A 13,058-nucleotide genomic window follows, 5' to 3' on the forward strand; every position below is an offset into this window, starting at 1 on the left:
TCTACAAAACCAAAAATATCTGAAATCAACAGTAAGATAAATATGACTGCTGAAATTCTAATAAACCAGAGCATCATAACATAAAGAACTTAAAAAGTGCTTTTGAAACACAGTAACTTCCGCCTGTGATACAGAATTTATTCTCGAAAATGTGTGTGCAACTGTGTGTGCACTGTGCTCACTGAGCAAGGATGTATGTTGTCAGCTTTACTGCTGCACTCTTCTGGTCTGGCACAGACCTAAACATCATTCTGAGCCCCGAGTTTGTGCACAGCCACCTTGTATGCAATGCTGCGCTTCTGCAAACTGTAAATGCCAGTTCACAGAACATGACATTGCACTGTGGAGTCAGGTGAGGCTGTTCATTAAGGCGGCACTCACCATATATGATTATAATGATGCATTGATTACAAGACATCTGAAAAAAAACCAGTTCATGCTACAGGACTGGTCCGACACATACAACATGCTAAGTGAATGTAATTAAGAATAAAATATATAATGAATTATCACACGACCTTTTTTCATATCTGCAATGATCACAAGAAGTTTAGAGAATACAAAAGGTTACTGAATGAGGTGCATGCTTGTGAGAGAGAAGTTTCATAAGCATTTGTTTACAAAATCAGTCTGAAAAGAACCAAGTGTTTGCAAATACTAACATATAGGATTCCTGATTGTTTTTGAAAGATTAATAACTGGAAAAAAGTTTATTTGTAGGTGCTTTTACATTATCAAACCATAAGAGAACCTGCTACTATTAGGAGATTATTGAGTGTCCTGCACAGAAGGATAAAAGTGACAGAACCAAGTTACAGCCCAATACTGGATCTGCTGATTTGCAGCACCTGGCCCAACTGCGCTCTACCCTCCTGCTCTCTGGTCACTGCCTGGAAATGCCCCGCAGTGCCATGAAGCAAGCACATATTGATCAGCCTAATTACAGGGAAAGGTTTAAGTAACCTCCCAGACTTTTAGGGATGACCTCTAATGTGCATAGCTTTTCTAATCCCATGTGACCAATGTCTTGCTGTCATAACAGCTGGATTCAAAGTTCCTTGAAAACTGAGCTTAAGAAGGAAGTCCTAAGTGGGAAAGCCAGCAAGCTCACTACTAGCGAGTGTGTAGGATGCATCCGTTTTCCCACCTATGAAGTTTTTAGAGCCTGCTCTCACTCCTTTTTCCATAGCACTTCTGTTGAAGTTGGGACAGGATATACAACAAGCAGTTCAGAGTGGGAAGACAGCTTAGTTTGTTGCAGAAAGGAAACACCGCAGACACAGGACACATTAATTTTAGGCCTGAGACAGCTTAGGAATTTCATGAATACAGCTGAGACTATTAAATTTCTAAGTATCAAAGATAAACACAAGGGTCAAAAAGAAATTTCAACAGACTGAGAGGGGAAGCATCAGCATTTCAATTTGTATCCTAATACCTATCTGTCTGTCTGCAGCATTTACAAAATGCTTCTTACTTGCAGACTAGCTAACAACGGATATAAAAAAAAACAGTGCACATTTGGCTTAGCTCAGTGAAGCACAATGTTCTGTGTGTGTTACCCATGAAATACTCTAAATGCTTGCATCTCGTGCTTCTGTTTGGAGCATAAACATAATGGCACCTACTCACCAGGAACACAACATTTGTCTGCTGGTAAAGTGCTCTTGCCACACTGATACGTTGGCGCTGCCCTCCAGACAGATTAATACCCTGGAGATAAGCAGGAGAAAAACAATCAGACAGTTATAAAAACATCAACTGAATATTCATATTCTGATTGAATTATCCACAGAAGACTTTCTGCACAAAGAAACCCAGAGAAATTTTTCAAAAGTGTGGGCCTGCAATTCAGCTGGGAACACAGTACACAAATTGTTAGAAAAGCCAGAGCACTCTATCTGGAGCTGTACTCCATACATACCAGACGGACGGGAAATGTTTAATGGTTTATGATGACATAATGGTGTGGTGGCATAGTTATTCTGCAGGCAGTCTAAACTAGACTTCTACTCAGAAGTTAGCCGTATGAGTCTGGTTGTGTCTTGTTTTTTATTTATTTTTATAGTCGGATGCTGTCATACTATATTAACTCCATTATATACTGTAATCAGTAATTGCTAGCTGGGAGGTCAGACCATGCTGAGGTGAACATTACCTGGTTGCTATTGTACTTGTTCTCGGCCCTTAGAGCAGGGTGGTAGCAGGGGACTAAGTTACTTATCCTTCCTGTGATCAACCTGCAGTTTCACAAACACCTTAAGCTCTCATAAGCCAGTACTGCTGCCAAAAGACACTACCCCACCTTCTCCCTCCCCTCCACTTCCCTCCTCCCGTCAAAAAACCACTTGTTTGGCTACACAATGAATTGGGTTAGGAACTAATCCATTTAAAATTAACATGGTAGCCAGTGTGGAGATTAGGCATGAAATGTATCCTTAAACGTATCCTTGTGTGGGGCGGTTTGTTGGGGTGTTTTGGGGTTGGTTTGTTTGTGACAGTGCCAGTATATGCCAGAGTAAATTGTTTACAAATTTGTGACTTCTGTTTCCTTTCTTGTCTCTCTCTAATCTTCCCTGATGTGATAAAGCTTAGTTTGCCATTGATTAAACACCTGCCCTTTTTCAAATGAAGGGGCTCTAAAAACCTATGAATTATTTATTTTTATGTTACTTGTAAAGAAACCAAAAAATGCACGGTGAAGTCAGGATATCTGAGATAGCTGCCGCAGAATTAGTCAAACATTCTGATAGCAGCACATTTAAATCATTGCATCTCACATAAATGACAGTGTTTCCATGTTTACTGAGCAACGAGCTTTCAGACTAATGACCCAAACGTACACTTAACTAAAATATTACCTTTGTTGCCAAATAACCGGTAAGATTTTAAGAACACAACAAAATAATAAAACCCCCTCTATATATTTAAAACAAAAATAGAAGCCTGTAGCTGTTTACTGACCCTCTCTCCAATCTGGGTTTGGTCTCCATGAGGGAGAATGTCAATATCAGGCTGGAGGGAACAAGCATCAATTACTGCTTTGTACCTGCGGAAACAAAAAAGGTAACGCAAAATCCACACAGATATTGCTAAAGAAGCACATTTCCTACCTGCAGAGGAACAAAAATTAACCAGCTGGAAAAATCACACAGTGGAAAACATTTGTTAGCCACTAATTGTTCTAATGGGATCTCTTTCAATCATAGGCAAGTAAATAATATTTCAGCTAAGAAAAAGCATCTTAGGTCAGCTTCCCAATTAAAAATATTTAATAGTTAAAACCAGGCAAAACAAGCACAACTTCTTCCATGGTATATTGTTATTGTTTAGCATTTAACTTTTTTCATGCCCAGGGCCTTTGTTTCTTGTTTCAATATCCAAGGATGACAGAAAAAATGTGTGTATGATGTGAACACATAGCCAACCACTTCTTTTAAGGGCGGGGGGGATGGAATACCAGCAATTAACTTTTAAATATTTTGGAATGTTTGGTGGGCATTTATACTGAATAAAAAGGCAGCCTATTAATCCTTCACAATGTACCAAACACTGAAACTGTAATAAACAACATTCCCACTCCCAAACGGCTGATGTCCTAAGACAGTTAAACTAGTCAATTAGGTGTAAGAAGAGAATACTGCATGCTAAACAAACAAGGTCCTTGGAAATGAAAACACTTCTACACTTAAGTTCAAGTGAGACTGAACTCTGTCCCTTGTGTCCTTCAGGAAAAACATGGTCAAAGGGGGACAGCGCAGAACTCAAGGTCTTCTGTCATGTTCAGACAGGTACAGTACGTTTGTTACTAGAGGGAGATGGGGACCCATGCATGAACTGAGGCCTATGCAACTCCATTATTTAGCTAAAAAGGGAGTAAAGTATGTAACAGTGCTGAAACCTGTTACCTCTGTTTGTTAAAAGGGCTTTCAAACGTGATATTCTCTTCCACCGTGGCATTGAGCAACCAAGGCTTCTGTGATGCATATGCTACTGATCCTCTTTTCCTGGGGGAAAAAAAAAAAACCAAAACAACAGAGTTCCCAACTTACCAGTGCAGTAGGCATTTTTGGAAACCATTTTCTTGTAAAGGAAGAAACTGGTAATAAGTCTTCCAAAATGCTGTCTTTTATTTCTTTTCTTTAGGACAATCAATAGCTCTCCCATCAAGGAAATACATAAGATGTTAAATTTGCAACAGAATACTGAAATTGTTCACCTAACTGAATTTCAGTTTGTTCCCTCTTTTTCTGCTGTGAGGTGGGTTTTGGAGAGGCTAGCTCAGTAAAGCTGCCTCTTGAGCAGTGCGGATGGCAGGAAGAAAATTACCAAAGACTGAATCTCAGCTCTGTTTGGATAGACTAATAAAAAAACAGTATAGCAGATCACCAATTAGGCAACACATTTCAGGAGGGATGTTCTAAAAAGATGTTTTTAAGGTGTTTAAAAAAAGTAACAACTCCACACATGCACAGAAACAATTCCCCCCGCCCCCAACACATTTATTTTCCCCATTCTAAGAAGAGAACCTGAGTCATAAAGTAAATGTGTAGCCATGGGTAAAATGTTTCTATGTCTATAAAGACAAGAAAAGATAACACAGATAAAAAATATTTGCTAAATTTCCCCCTGTAGAATTGCCCCTATAATGTACCATCAGAAGGGACAACTTATCAGGTGTGGTCAACAAGATCTCACCATGCATATTTTATTTCATAGGGATTATTATTATTACCATTTAAAAATAAAAGTATCTGCCTACTAGTGAAGTAGTAGTGCTTTTGTTGGCTGCTGTGCACTAAGGACCTCAGTAAGGCAGAGCTGGTAGAAAGGCAACATTTTTTATTAGAGCAACTGATACTGTTGGAAAACTCACTGGCCTATCACCGTTTCTCCAGAAAAGGGCCAAAAGAGGGATCATACACCTAAAAGCATATCTGTTTTCTTTCCAGCTATATCAGCTAATCCAATAAAAAGACAGGACCTTTCACCCAAACGTAGCCTTTGTCTGCTAGACAGCCATTACAGCAGCCTCTTTCTAGTTGGACCTGAATGCAATTCAAACCATGAGTTGCCAAAATACACCAGGTGCTTTATCTTTTTTTATCAGGAGTTAAGGTCACTTGCCCTGCTCATTTTTTCAGGCTTTCACCAAGCTTGCTTAGAAGTCATTATAGGATCCAATTTTCTTTGATGACCTGAAAGAACACACAGTTACACTACCCTGCTACATGCTTCCAAGTTCAAATGTCTGATGGCTCATTAGAATTTAATTATGTTTTATGAATTCTCTTTATTGGAAAATGAAACAGAAACAAACAAACAAAAGACAGAAAAAAATCCCCTAGGCAACCCAGACCACAGTCCCAAAATCTAATTCAAGGAGCATTCAGTTCTGCCTCAAGAGCGAAGCATTTTTTCAATTAGTATGAAATTCTCACCCCAATGATTGAGAAAAAATTGCTCTGAGCATTGCAAGGTGAGCATGTATTCCCCTCTCCTTTTCATTGCTTGAAACTGTGCCTTTGCTGCTCTTAATTCTCAATGTGATTGAAAAGTTACTTCTAATTTATTTTTTGAAAAATAGTAGCAAAGTTTTGAGGAAAATGCTTTTACAGCTTTTGTAAAAAGTGTTCTTTTTTTCAGTGAAGGCACCGGCACTGCCAGCAAGATGCACTCCATGCTGAGAACCGGCACAATGCCTGGGAACACCACTCACGTTTGGCTTACATTCTGCTTTTAGGCCATCAGTGAGAATTAATTACTTCAAGGAATTTGGGAACAAGCAAAGAGCTTGCCAAAATTCATTACTCACTTAGAATTTAGTAAACCCCTCTAAATTAATCTTAATTGCAAATTGACACTAGGACGACATATCAGGGCAGATCATATTTTGACATAAGCAAAGAGCTTGCAAGTGCTTGATCATACGAGAAATCTATTGCATGTCTACAGTGCTTCTTACAGTAAAGAGGCAATCAAACAAAACTTTTACTGAAACTGTGAGAAACGTGCGGCCAAAAATCCAGAGAACAAAATATTCTGAAATGGAGTGTGCAACATTTGCTCTGAAAGCCTGCCTTGAACCTACCTATGGTTTCACACTTAAAAGACTGAATGCAAACAAATGCTAAGCAGACAAAGACTTATGAGGAATTTATTCTGCAGGTGGAAGTAATTGCCTCCTACCCCCAGACTGCATAAACAAACATGCATTGTCATCAATGGAGTGTAATTTTTTTCCGCTGATAACACAAGATAGACTAACCGTAGCCTCTTAATTATCACAAAGAGGCAGACAGCAAAATCCAACCTTACAATAAATAGGGAAAACCTTCCCTGAGCTCCCTGGAGACTATGTGCTTTGGCTAATATAGGATCAAGCCTGTTCGTTAATTTAGAATCAGAAACAACAGTGTCAAGATTGTTTGTTTAAGTTATTAATCTAACTCTATGTTCACATTTCATTTTTTTAAGTCCAGTAGGCTCAGTACACATTCAAGATCACTGAAAATAAGACTAGTTAAGGGACATTCATATATGAATCTCAGTGCCTTAATAAAACTACCAAATCTGAAATGTTGGCAATTTTTAAAAGAAAATAGATGCACTTAAAATGCAATGGAGTTATGATTATAATGGTAGAGGAAATAATACATTGCAAAGTCTTTCCTGTGTGTTTTGGATTGCTGACTACAGTTTTATCTTGATTATTTTGCACAATTCATGAATTTCTATAGTATCAGTCAACAACTCAAAATCAAATGTTCTCCAGATATGAGAGAAATGGGTACTGTCCTGTCCTATACTATTACTGCATGAACAAAAAAATATGCTTCCATTATTTTCAGCCTGATGGTAGGTAATAGAACATTCTAATATTGCCAGTCCTGAGTATTCAGGAGCATACTTTTTTGCCATTATTAAACTGCAAGGGTCATTTCCTTGTTTTTACTTCTAAATCTTGCAGTAGCTGCATACAGAGACAACCCATTTGCCTTCTAAGGAGGAACAACTCATTAAGCGCAGACACTTCTGAAGAATGTTCACAGAGTCACAGAATGGCTGAGGTTGGAAGGGACCTCTGGAGCTTCCCATTAGTTTTTAAAGTGTTGTACCTGAATTCCATGTCAACAGGAGAGTCTTTCTCTGGGCTGCAGAAAACAAACACAAGGGTTTTTTTTAAAAACATTCATTTATTTTAGACAATGCAAATAATACCTTAAAGTACTATCCCTATGCTATAATTAAAAATACAACAAAATGACTGCATAAGAGAAATAAAACTCTCTTAAGTATGCTAAAATTCTGTACTATGTGATATTGACCTAAAAAAGGTATGGTTAAAGCTTCAGTTTTGAGATTCGCTAAACGACTTTGTAGAAAGTATTCAACACCTATGAGCGAATGCTCAAGACCTCACAAGACTTTGGCTCAAAATACTCTGTTCTGAGAACACCAAAAATGTTCTACAGGATGCTAGTGCAACAAAACCACCAGACATATTCCTACAGCACCTACCCAACATAACTAGGATTCCCAGAACCTATGATAATGTAGGTAATTGTTTCATAGAATCTAATATTCTTTCCTAGTTTTTAATATGCTTGCCATACTGTTGTGCATGTTATCTTACTGTTTGCTGTCCATTCCCATAACAGGTTCAAACATGTGAATGTCTAATTCTGCTCATATTTCTCCTGTATCTTAATGGGTTCAAATAGTTTCACTTTAACTTGGCCCAGAAATTACAGTCTCTCTTATACAGAAAGAACTGTGAGATTTCCAGCATCCTTTACCATGGGCTTAGTCATTAGACACATGAAAGTCCCTCTTATACTACACACAGATGGGAGCAGAAGTTTTGCAGGACTCAGTCTGACAACCAGGTAACAAGTCTGAGAAATAAGGTAAGTGGGAGAGAAGAGGCTGATAAATCTAAAGAAAAGGCAGCAGAATAGTTGGTGCATCACAGAACCAAGAAAACATTCTGGTCAGTAGAAGACACACAGTTTAGCATAAATCAAGAAAAGGGACATCATATGACATTTTTCCTCTGCCGATTTCAGTAACAAAGTTCTCACTGACTTCAGCAGGGATAGGATTGTCACTTTTACAAGGTTCCGTAAAGGAGGTTTGTGCACCACACTAAAACAACCACCACATCAGAAAGCTTTGCTCTCAGTTGATTTGGTAGCTATTCCCAAAATCCAAGCTGAGCTGTGTTAATCAGGTAAAAATAATTTCCATGCAAGGATCCCTTGCCAACAGATGGACTAATATGCTACTCCCCACACTTCTCAGTTTGTGTGTGCCTGAAGAATGCTAGGTGATAAAATAAACTTATGACAGGACGTAAAAAATGAAGAGAAGGGTAATGGGGAGAATTTGCTTTAATAAATGAAACGTTTAAAGCAATACATGATACTATTTTTTAAAGTGTAGCATTAGGGAAAAATCTGGTTCAGACTTTAAGAGAAGGATTTTCAGACATACAGGAAAGTTAGGATATGATTTTCAAAATAGCCAAATGGCAACGTTTTCAGAAAGGAAATCCAGCTCTTATTTTCATAAGTCACATAGGTGGTTTCAAAAATTGTATCCTAAGCTAATTAATACAGTGAAAGTTTCACTGATTTTCAGAATTCTGACTCTGAAAATCTTAAGCATAGATTTTAGAAACCTTTGGTTCCTTCTATTGCAATCGATTTAGTAGGAAGACCAATACAATACCATACCTGACATCTTCCCCCGTCTCACTGTCAGAAGTACAGCTGCATCACAAATAGAAAGCAAAGATTGTTTACTTAAGTAAGCACAGGCAATCGGCCCCAGAAAGAAAAACTATTAAATTCCACTTAGTGCACAGACTGCAAACAGTATTTATCACAGAGCTGCAGTGCAGCATCTGTTCCTTCTACACAAACTGACTTGATTTTAGCAGTCAAACACAGTTTGGTGACAGTTTTTTTACCTTATAAACATTTAATTTGACCCAACAAATAAAATCACCTCCACTCTGTCCTGGAGGTGCTAACAGAACTCAGAAGTCCTAGGGTGACAAGAGTGCAGCTCCATTAGAAAAGCGACATTTTCAGGGAAAACAAACTGATAATTTGTGATACTGTATTTTTCCATGGCAGTAACTGCACCTTTGCAGCATATAATGGGTTAATTTGAACCCCAAATCCCACCTTCAGTTGACTTGCAACATGCTGCATTCTGTAGCAGCCCTATCCTTGGTGGGGATGTGCCTGTATAAGTAAGTGTGGGCAGTTCTGAGGGATGGACAGGTTTTGGGTTTGCTGTTTTCGAACATGTACGAAGATGTTCACAGACAGAGTTGTTTTGATAGGATGACTGGCCATACTTATTACTGATGCTAAACTCAGTTCCATTGAAAAGAACGAAAAATCTGTGTCAAGCTGTATAAACAAAATCAAGGAGGAACAAAGTTTTTCATGCTTTAAAAGAGAACAGTCTCATTAACTTTACACTAACACCATTTGCTTATAAATGTCCAGGAAAGAAAACTATACCTGCAGTTTAAAAGGTTGGTTTGAGACACTTCCAAAAAGTTAACGCAGAGTAAGCAATGACCATATCTAAATTCAATTTACTGTAGAATTTGAGAGAGCCAGCCAGCCACTAGTATCTTTACGCCAAAGGTCAGTGTACCGAACAAAGCTTTTCCACAGTTACCTCACACTCCACCGGTCTTTAGTGACCATGTGAACTCAGTGGCACCTTCTCTAAAAACCCATGAACCTGTTGCATACCATTAAGTAGCAACACGTTCTTTACAGAAACTATCAAGGGGCTGAAATAGAGAATATCTTTTCCAGCTCTTCCATGCCCAACACAAGGACCCTGAACAACAAACATTGGTTCCTGCTTCATGGACCACCCCGAAAAAGGCCAGGCATCCATTCTACTGGGGAATACTCTGGTAACTTGCAACATGTAGTATTTGTGCATGACAGTGATTCCCTCTCCATGGTGCTCTTCTACACCAGCCTGCGAGACCGGTAGAAAGCTATGCAGCTCTCATAATCCATCAACGTAGCTCAAGAAGCAAAGATCAGCCAGGGTCCCTCGTGGCTATTGCAATCTACCTGTGCTTACTGCAGGCGTGCAACTTTGCTCCAGTTTCCGCTCAGAAACCAGGGCAAAGCACCATGCGCACGGCACGAACGATTCTCAGAGAGTAACACGAGATGCAGCAGTGCACAGCGATGCCCCGACTTCCTCTGTTAACCATGTTCTTTTGCTATAGGGCCACAGGTGCCACAATTTTCATATGCAAGTATTGGTAGATCAATTCCCTGATCTGTGTTTCTCTTCTGTAGCTGGAAAAAATTAATTCTCCATTTGGAGTTTTAGCTCAGCCTTTTCAACCCACTTTTCCCCACTTTGACTTTGTTTTATCCCTCCTTTCCCCCTTTTCCTGCATACTCCTGGCAATTAAGGATGCATTTATCTTCTACCAGTGTTGAAATGTCAAAGTAATGTATGTTTGATAATGAGGTCTAGATCTAATTTTTCAAGGCACATGGATGTCTAAAGATGCAAATATGTGCGTACTGAGATTTTCAAGACTTCAGATCTCTATTTCCGATTTAAATAAAATAAAATTAAGTACCTGGATGTTTCTGAAAACTCCAGTAAACACATATTTATAAAAATCAATGTACTTTTTAGGCATCAAAATAACTTCAAAAATATTGTCATTTGATGAAAACAGTCAACTCCACATTGAGTAGTAGAAAATCTACTGTTAACATTCTTAACAAATCTAGCACTTCCTTCACATTATAAGGACTCTAGATTCACATGGGAGTATATATGTCCTGTTTAGAAACAAATGACATAATTTTGTTTGAGCAAACTATTTCTCATTTAGGTCAATTTTCTCATATTACTTACTCCAAGATGACTTACACAATAAACTGCTCCCTGGACTTAAACTGGGACTATTTAAAGTGAGATACTGCCCAGAAGAAGTTAGCATGGCATATTCTGTAATTAATTACATAACCGGTCAAATCAATACTATTTACCATCCGTTCAGAACGTAAATAACGATTTATCTATTTTTGTTAATCTCTAACCATATTATAAAATATTTATGCTGAGATGCTCTCAGCCTGCTTTGGACAAGGGGTAGTAATCTGAGCTGGATCTTCCAGGCACACACTGTACTACAAACAACAAAATAAAATCACAAATGAGCCAGTGCTCACTTCTGATTAGCCATTTCCTAGCCCAGGAATAAATTACATTTCTTTTTAATGTTTTGAAACAAATAATTTTTATGGGAAGCAAATAAAGATGATATGCAGTTAATCCTGTTTCATCAATAGAGCATGGAGGCACAGAGGAGGGAAATGACTTGTGCAAGGTTATCCATTAGACCAAGGGAAGGGCCAGGAATAGAATCCAGATTTCCTGAGCATTGAGTGACATGTCAGCAGGATGCATCCTTCGTCTTCATAGCTGTGACCTTGGAGGAAGGGAAGGGGAATGAAATTTGGAATAAAATAATTCAGGACTATTCTGTAACGTGAACGACTGAAGCCAAGCATTTGTCTTATCCCAAAGAGCGAGCTGTAACAAGGATCTTACTGATTTTTGTGACACATTTTATTGCCTGAACTAAGGCTACAAGCTCTGATGATTACTTGATAAGACTACTCTCCTTGAACCTAGGATAAAGTTGCATGTACCTGGTCTGGCATTAGTATTTTCTTATCAAATTAAGGAAGCTTTCATCTGATAGCTTTACAACACAGGTGTGCAGCCTACACTGACTGTATCCATCATTCTGAATAGACGAGTGCACATGGTAGCAGCTCTGAAAGATGAGACAAAACATAATCTGTCCCAGTGCAGCCAGCACTTACAGTGCTAAGATTGTTTCAGCCACAAGCCCCTTTATACATATCTGACAGATAGCAAAGCAAATGTGATGATAACTGAATTTTACCTTGTGATACTTTGGCACATATAGAAGACATGAAAACCAGTTCTGACCTTTACACTGTTGTGAAGTGCATACTTCTAAACAAGTGCTATTTAAAAACACAGTCTGATCAGAACCATCATGTCATCTGTTTTAGTTTAGCATCAGACATTCAGATTACACTTCTTAATCATGTTATGTCATCTGTAAAAAATTATAGCCTTGCTGAAATGAAATTAGTTCACCTAATAAGGCTGCAGGGATTCTGTATGGTGCCTCACCATACTCTGATTTTCTGCTTAGGGAAGTATGTTTTAATAGATAGATCACCACATTCTGGAACTTTGGCTTCTGTTCTTGTCTCCCTCACCAGCTGAAAGGGTCACCTTCCTACGTTTCATTTTCCTCACCCACAAAATAGGGAACTTTCCGTCCTTGTACTATTACTATTGAAGCATGGGCAATTCTGAGTAGTGTGACTGGCTTATGCATGAAGGCTGGATATAAAGAACGTCTGTCTACAAACGCTCAAGGAATTTGTGAGAATTGTTTCACAAAATCAGTGCAGAATGCACTGCGTAACAATGACCCTCTGTCCATCAGAGGGTGGATTTGTGTGTGGATTTGACTTAGAGTTGCACTGTTGTTCCTTCATTCCCAATCAGTTGGAAATAAAATTAATTGTTTCTCTAGGTTCTTCTGCAATTTGTCAAGCTTTACCTACAAATAATAGTATCCCAAAAGGCAAAGTGTAGTCTGTATGGCTAGGAAGTCTAGTACTGTAAAATAAACAGGCCAAAAACGTTCACACACATTGATTAGACAGTGTACTAAAGATGGCAGTAATTTACCGTAAACCACATACAGGAGTTGCAATATATTATACCATCTGTCACTTAGTTTGAGTGCCAAGAGACCAAGTCCTAACAATACAGCTGTTGGAGTTCAGTAGCATTTTTCTTCCTCCCTTCGTGGCCAGTACAAAAGTTAGACACCAGTACAGCCTATCTGGCTGCCAGAGCGCAGCTGCTGCGTCCCCTTGGGAAAGGAGGGAAGGACATGACTATCTCCCTCTTGTCAAATCAGGCAGGATGCA

At 38.7% G+C, this 13,058-nt stretch overlaps 1 protein-coding gene across 1 annotated transcript in view; it reads right to left on the minus strand.

Moving 5' to 3' along the window:
• The window catches only part of ABCC8 (ATP binding cassette subfamily C member 8), an 84,052-nt gene that overhangs the window by 26,677 nt on the left and 44,317 nt on the right, over nucleotides 1-13,058 (minus strand). Inside the window, exons 17-21 of the mRNA XM_050898201.1 lie at nucleotides 8,739-8,774; nucleotides 7,119-7,154; nucleotides 3,909-4,007; nucleotides 2,965-3,049; nucleotides 1,633-1,713 (exon numbers count right to left, since the gene is read on the minus strand). Coding sequence (XP_050754158.1) covers nucleotides 1,633-1,713; nucleotides 2,965-3,049; nucleotides 3,909-4,007; nucleotides 7,119-7,154; nucleotides 8,739-8,774 — 337 coding nt within the window. The remainder of the gene's footprint in view (nucleotides 1-1,632; nucleotides 1,714-2,964; nucleotides 3,050-3,908; nucleotides 4,008-7,118; nucleotides 7,155-8,738; nucleotides 8,775-13,058) is intronic.

This window comes from Gymnogyps californianus, chromosome 5, assembly GCF_018139145.2.
Source record: "Gymnogyps californianus isolate 813 chromosome 5, ASM1813914v2, whole genome shotgun sequence".
NCBI lineage: Eukaryota > Metazoa > Chordata > Aves > Accipitriformes > Cathartidae > Gymnogyps > Gymnogyps californianus.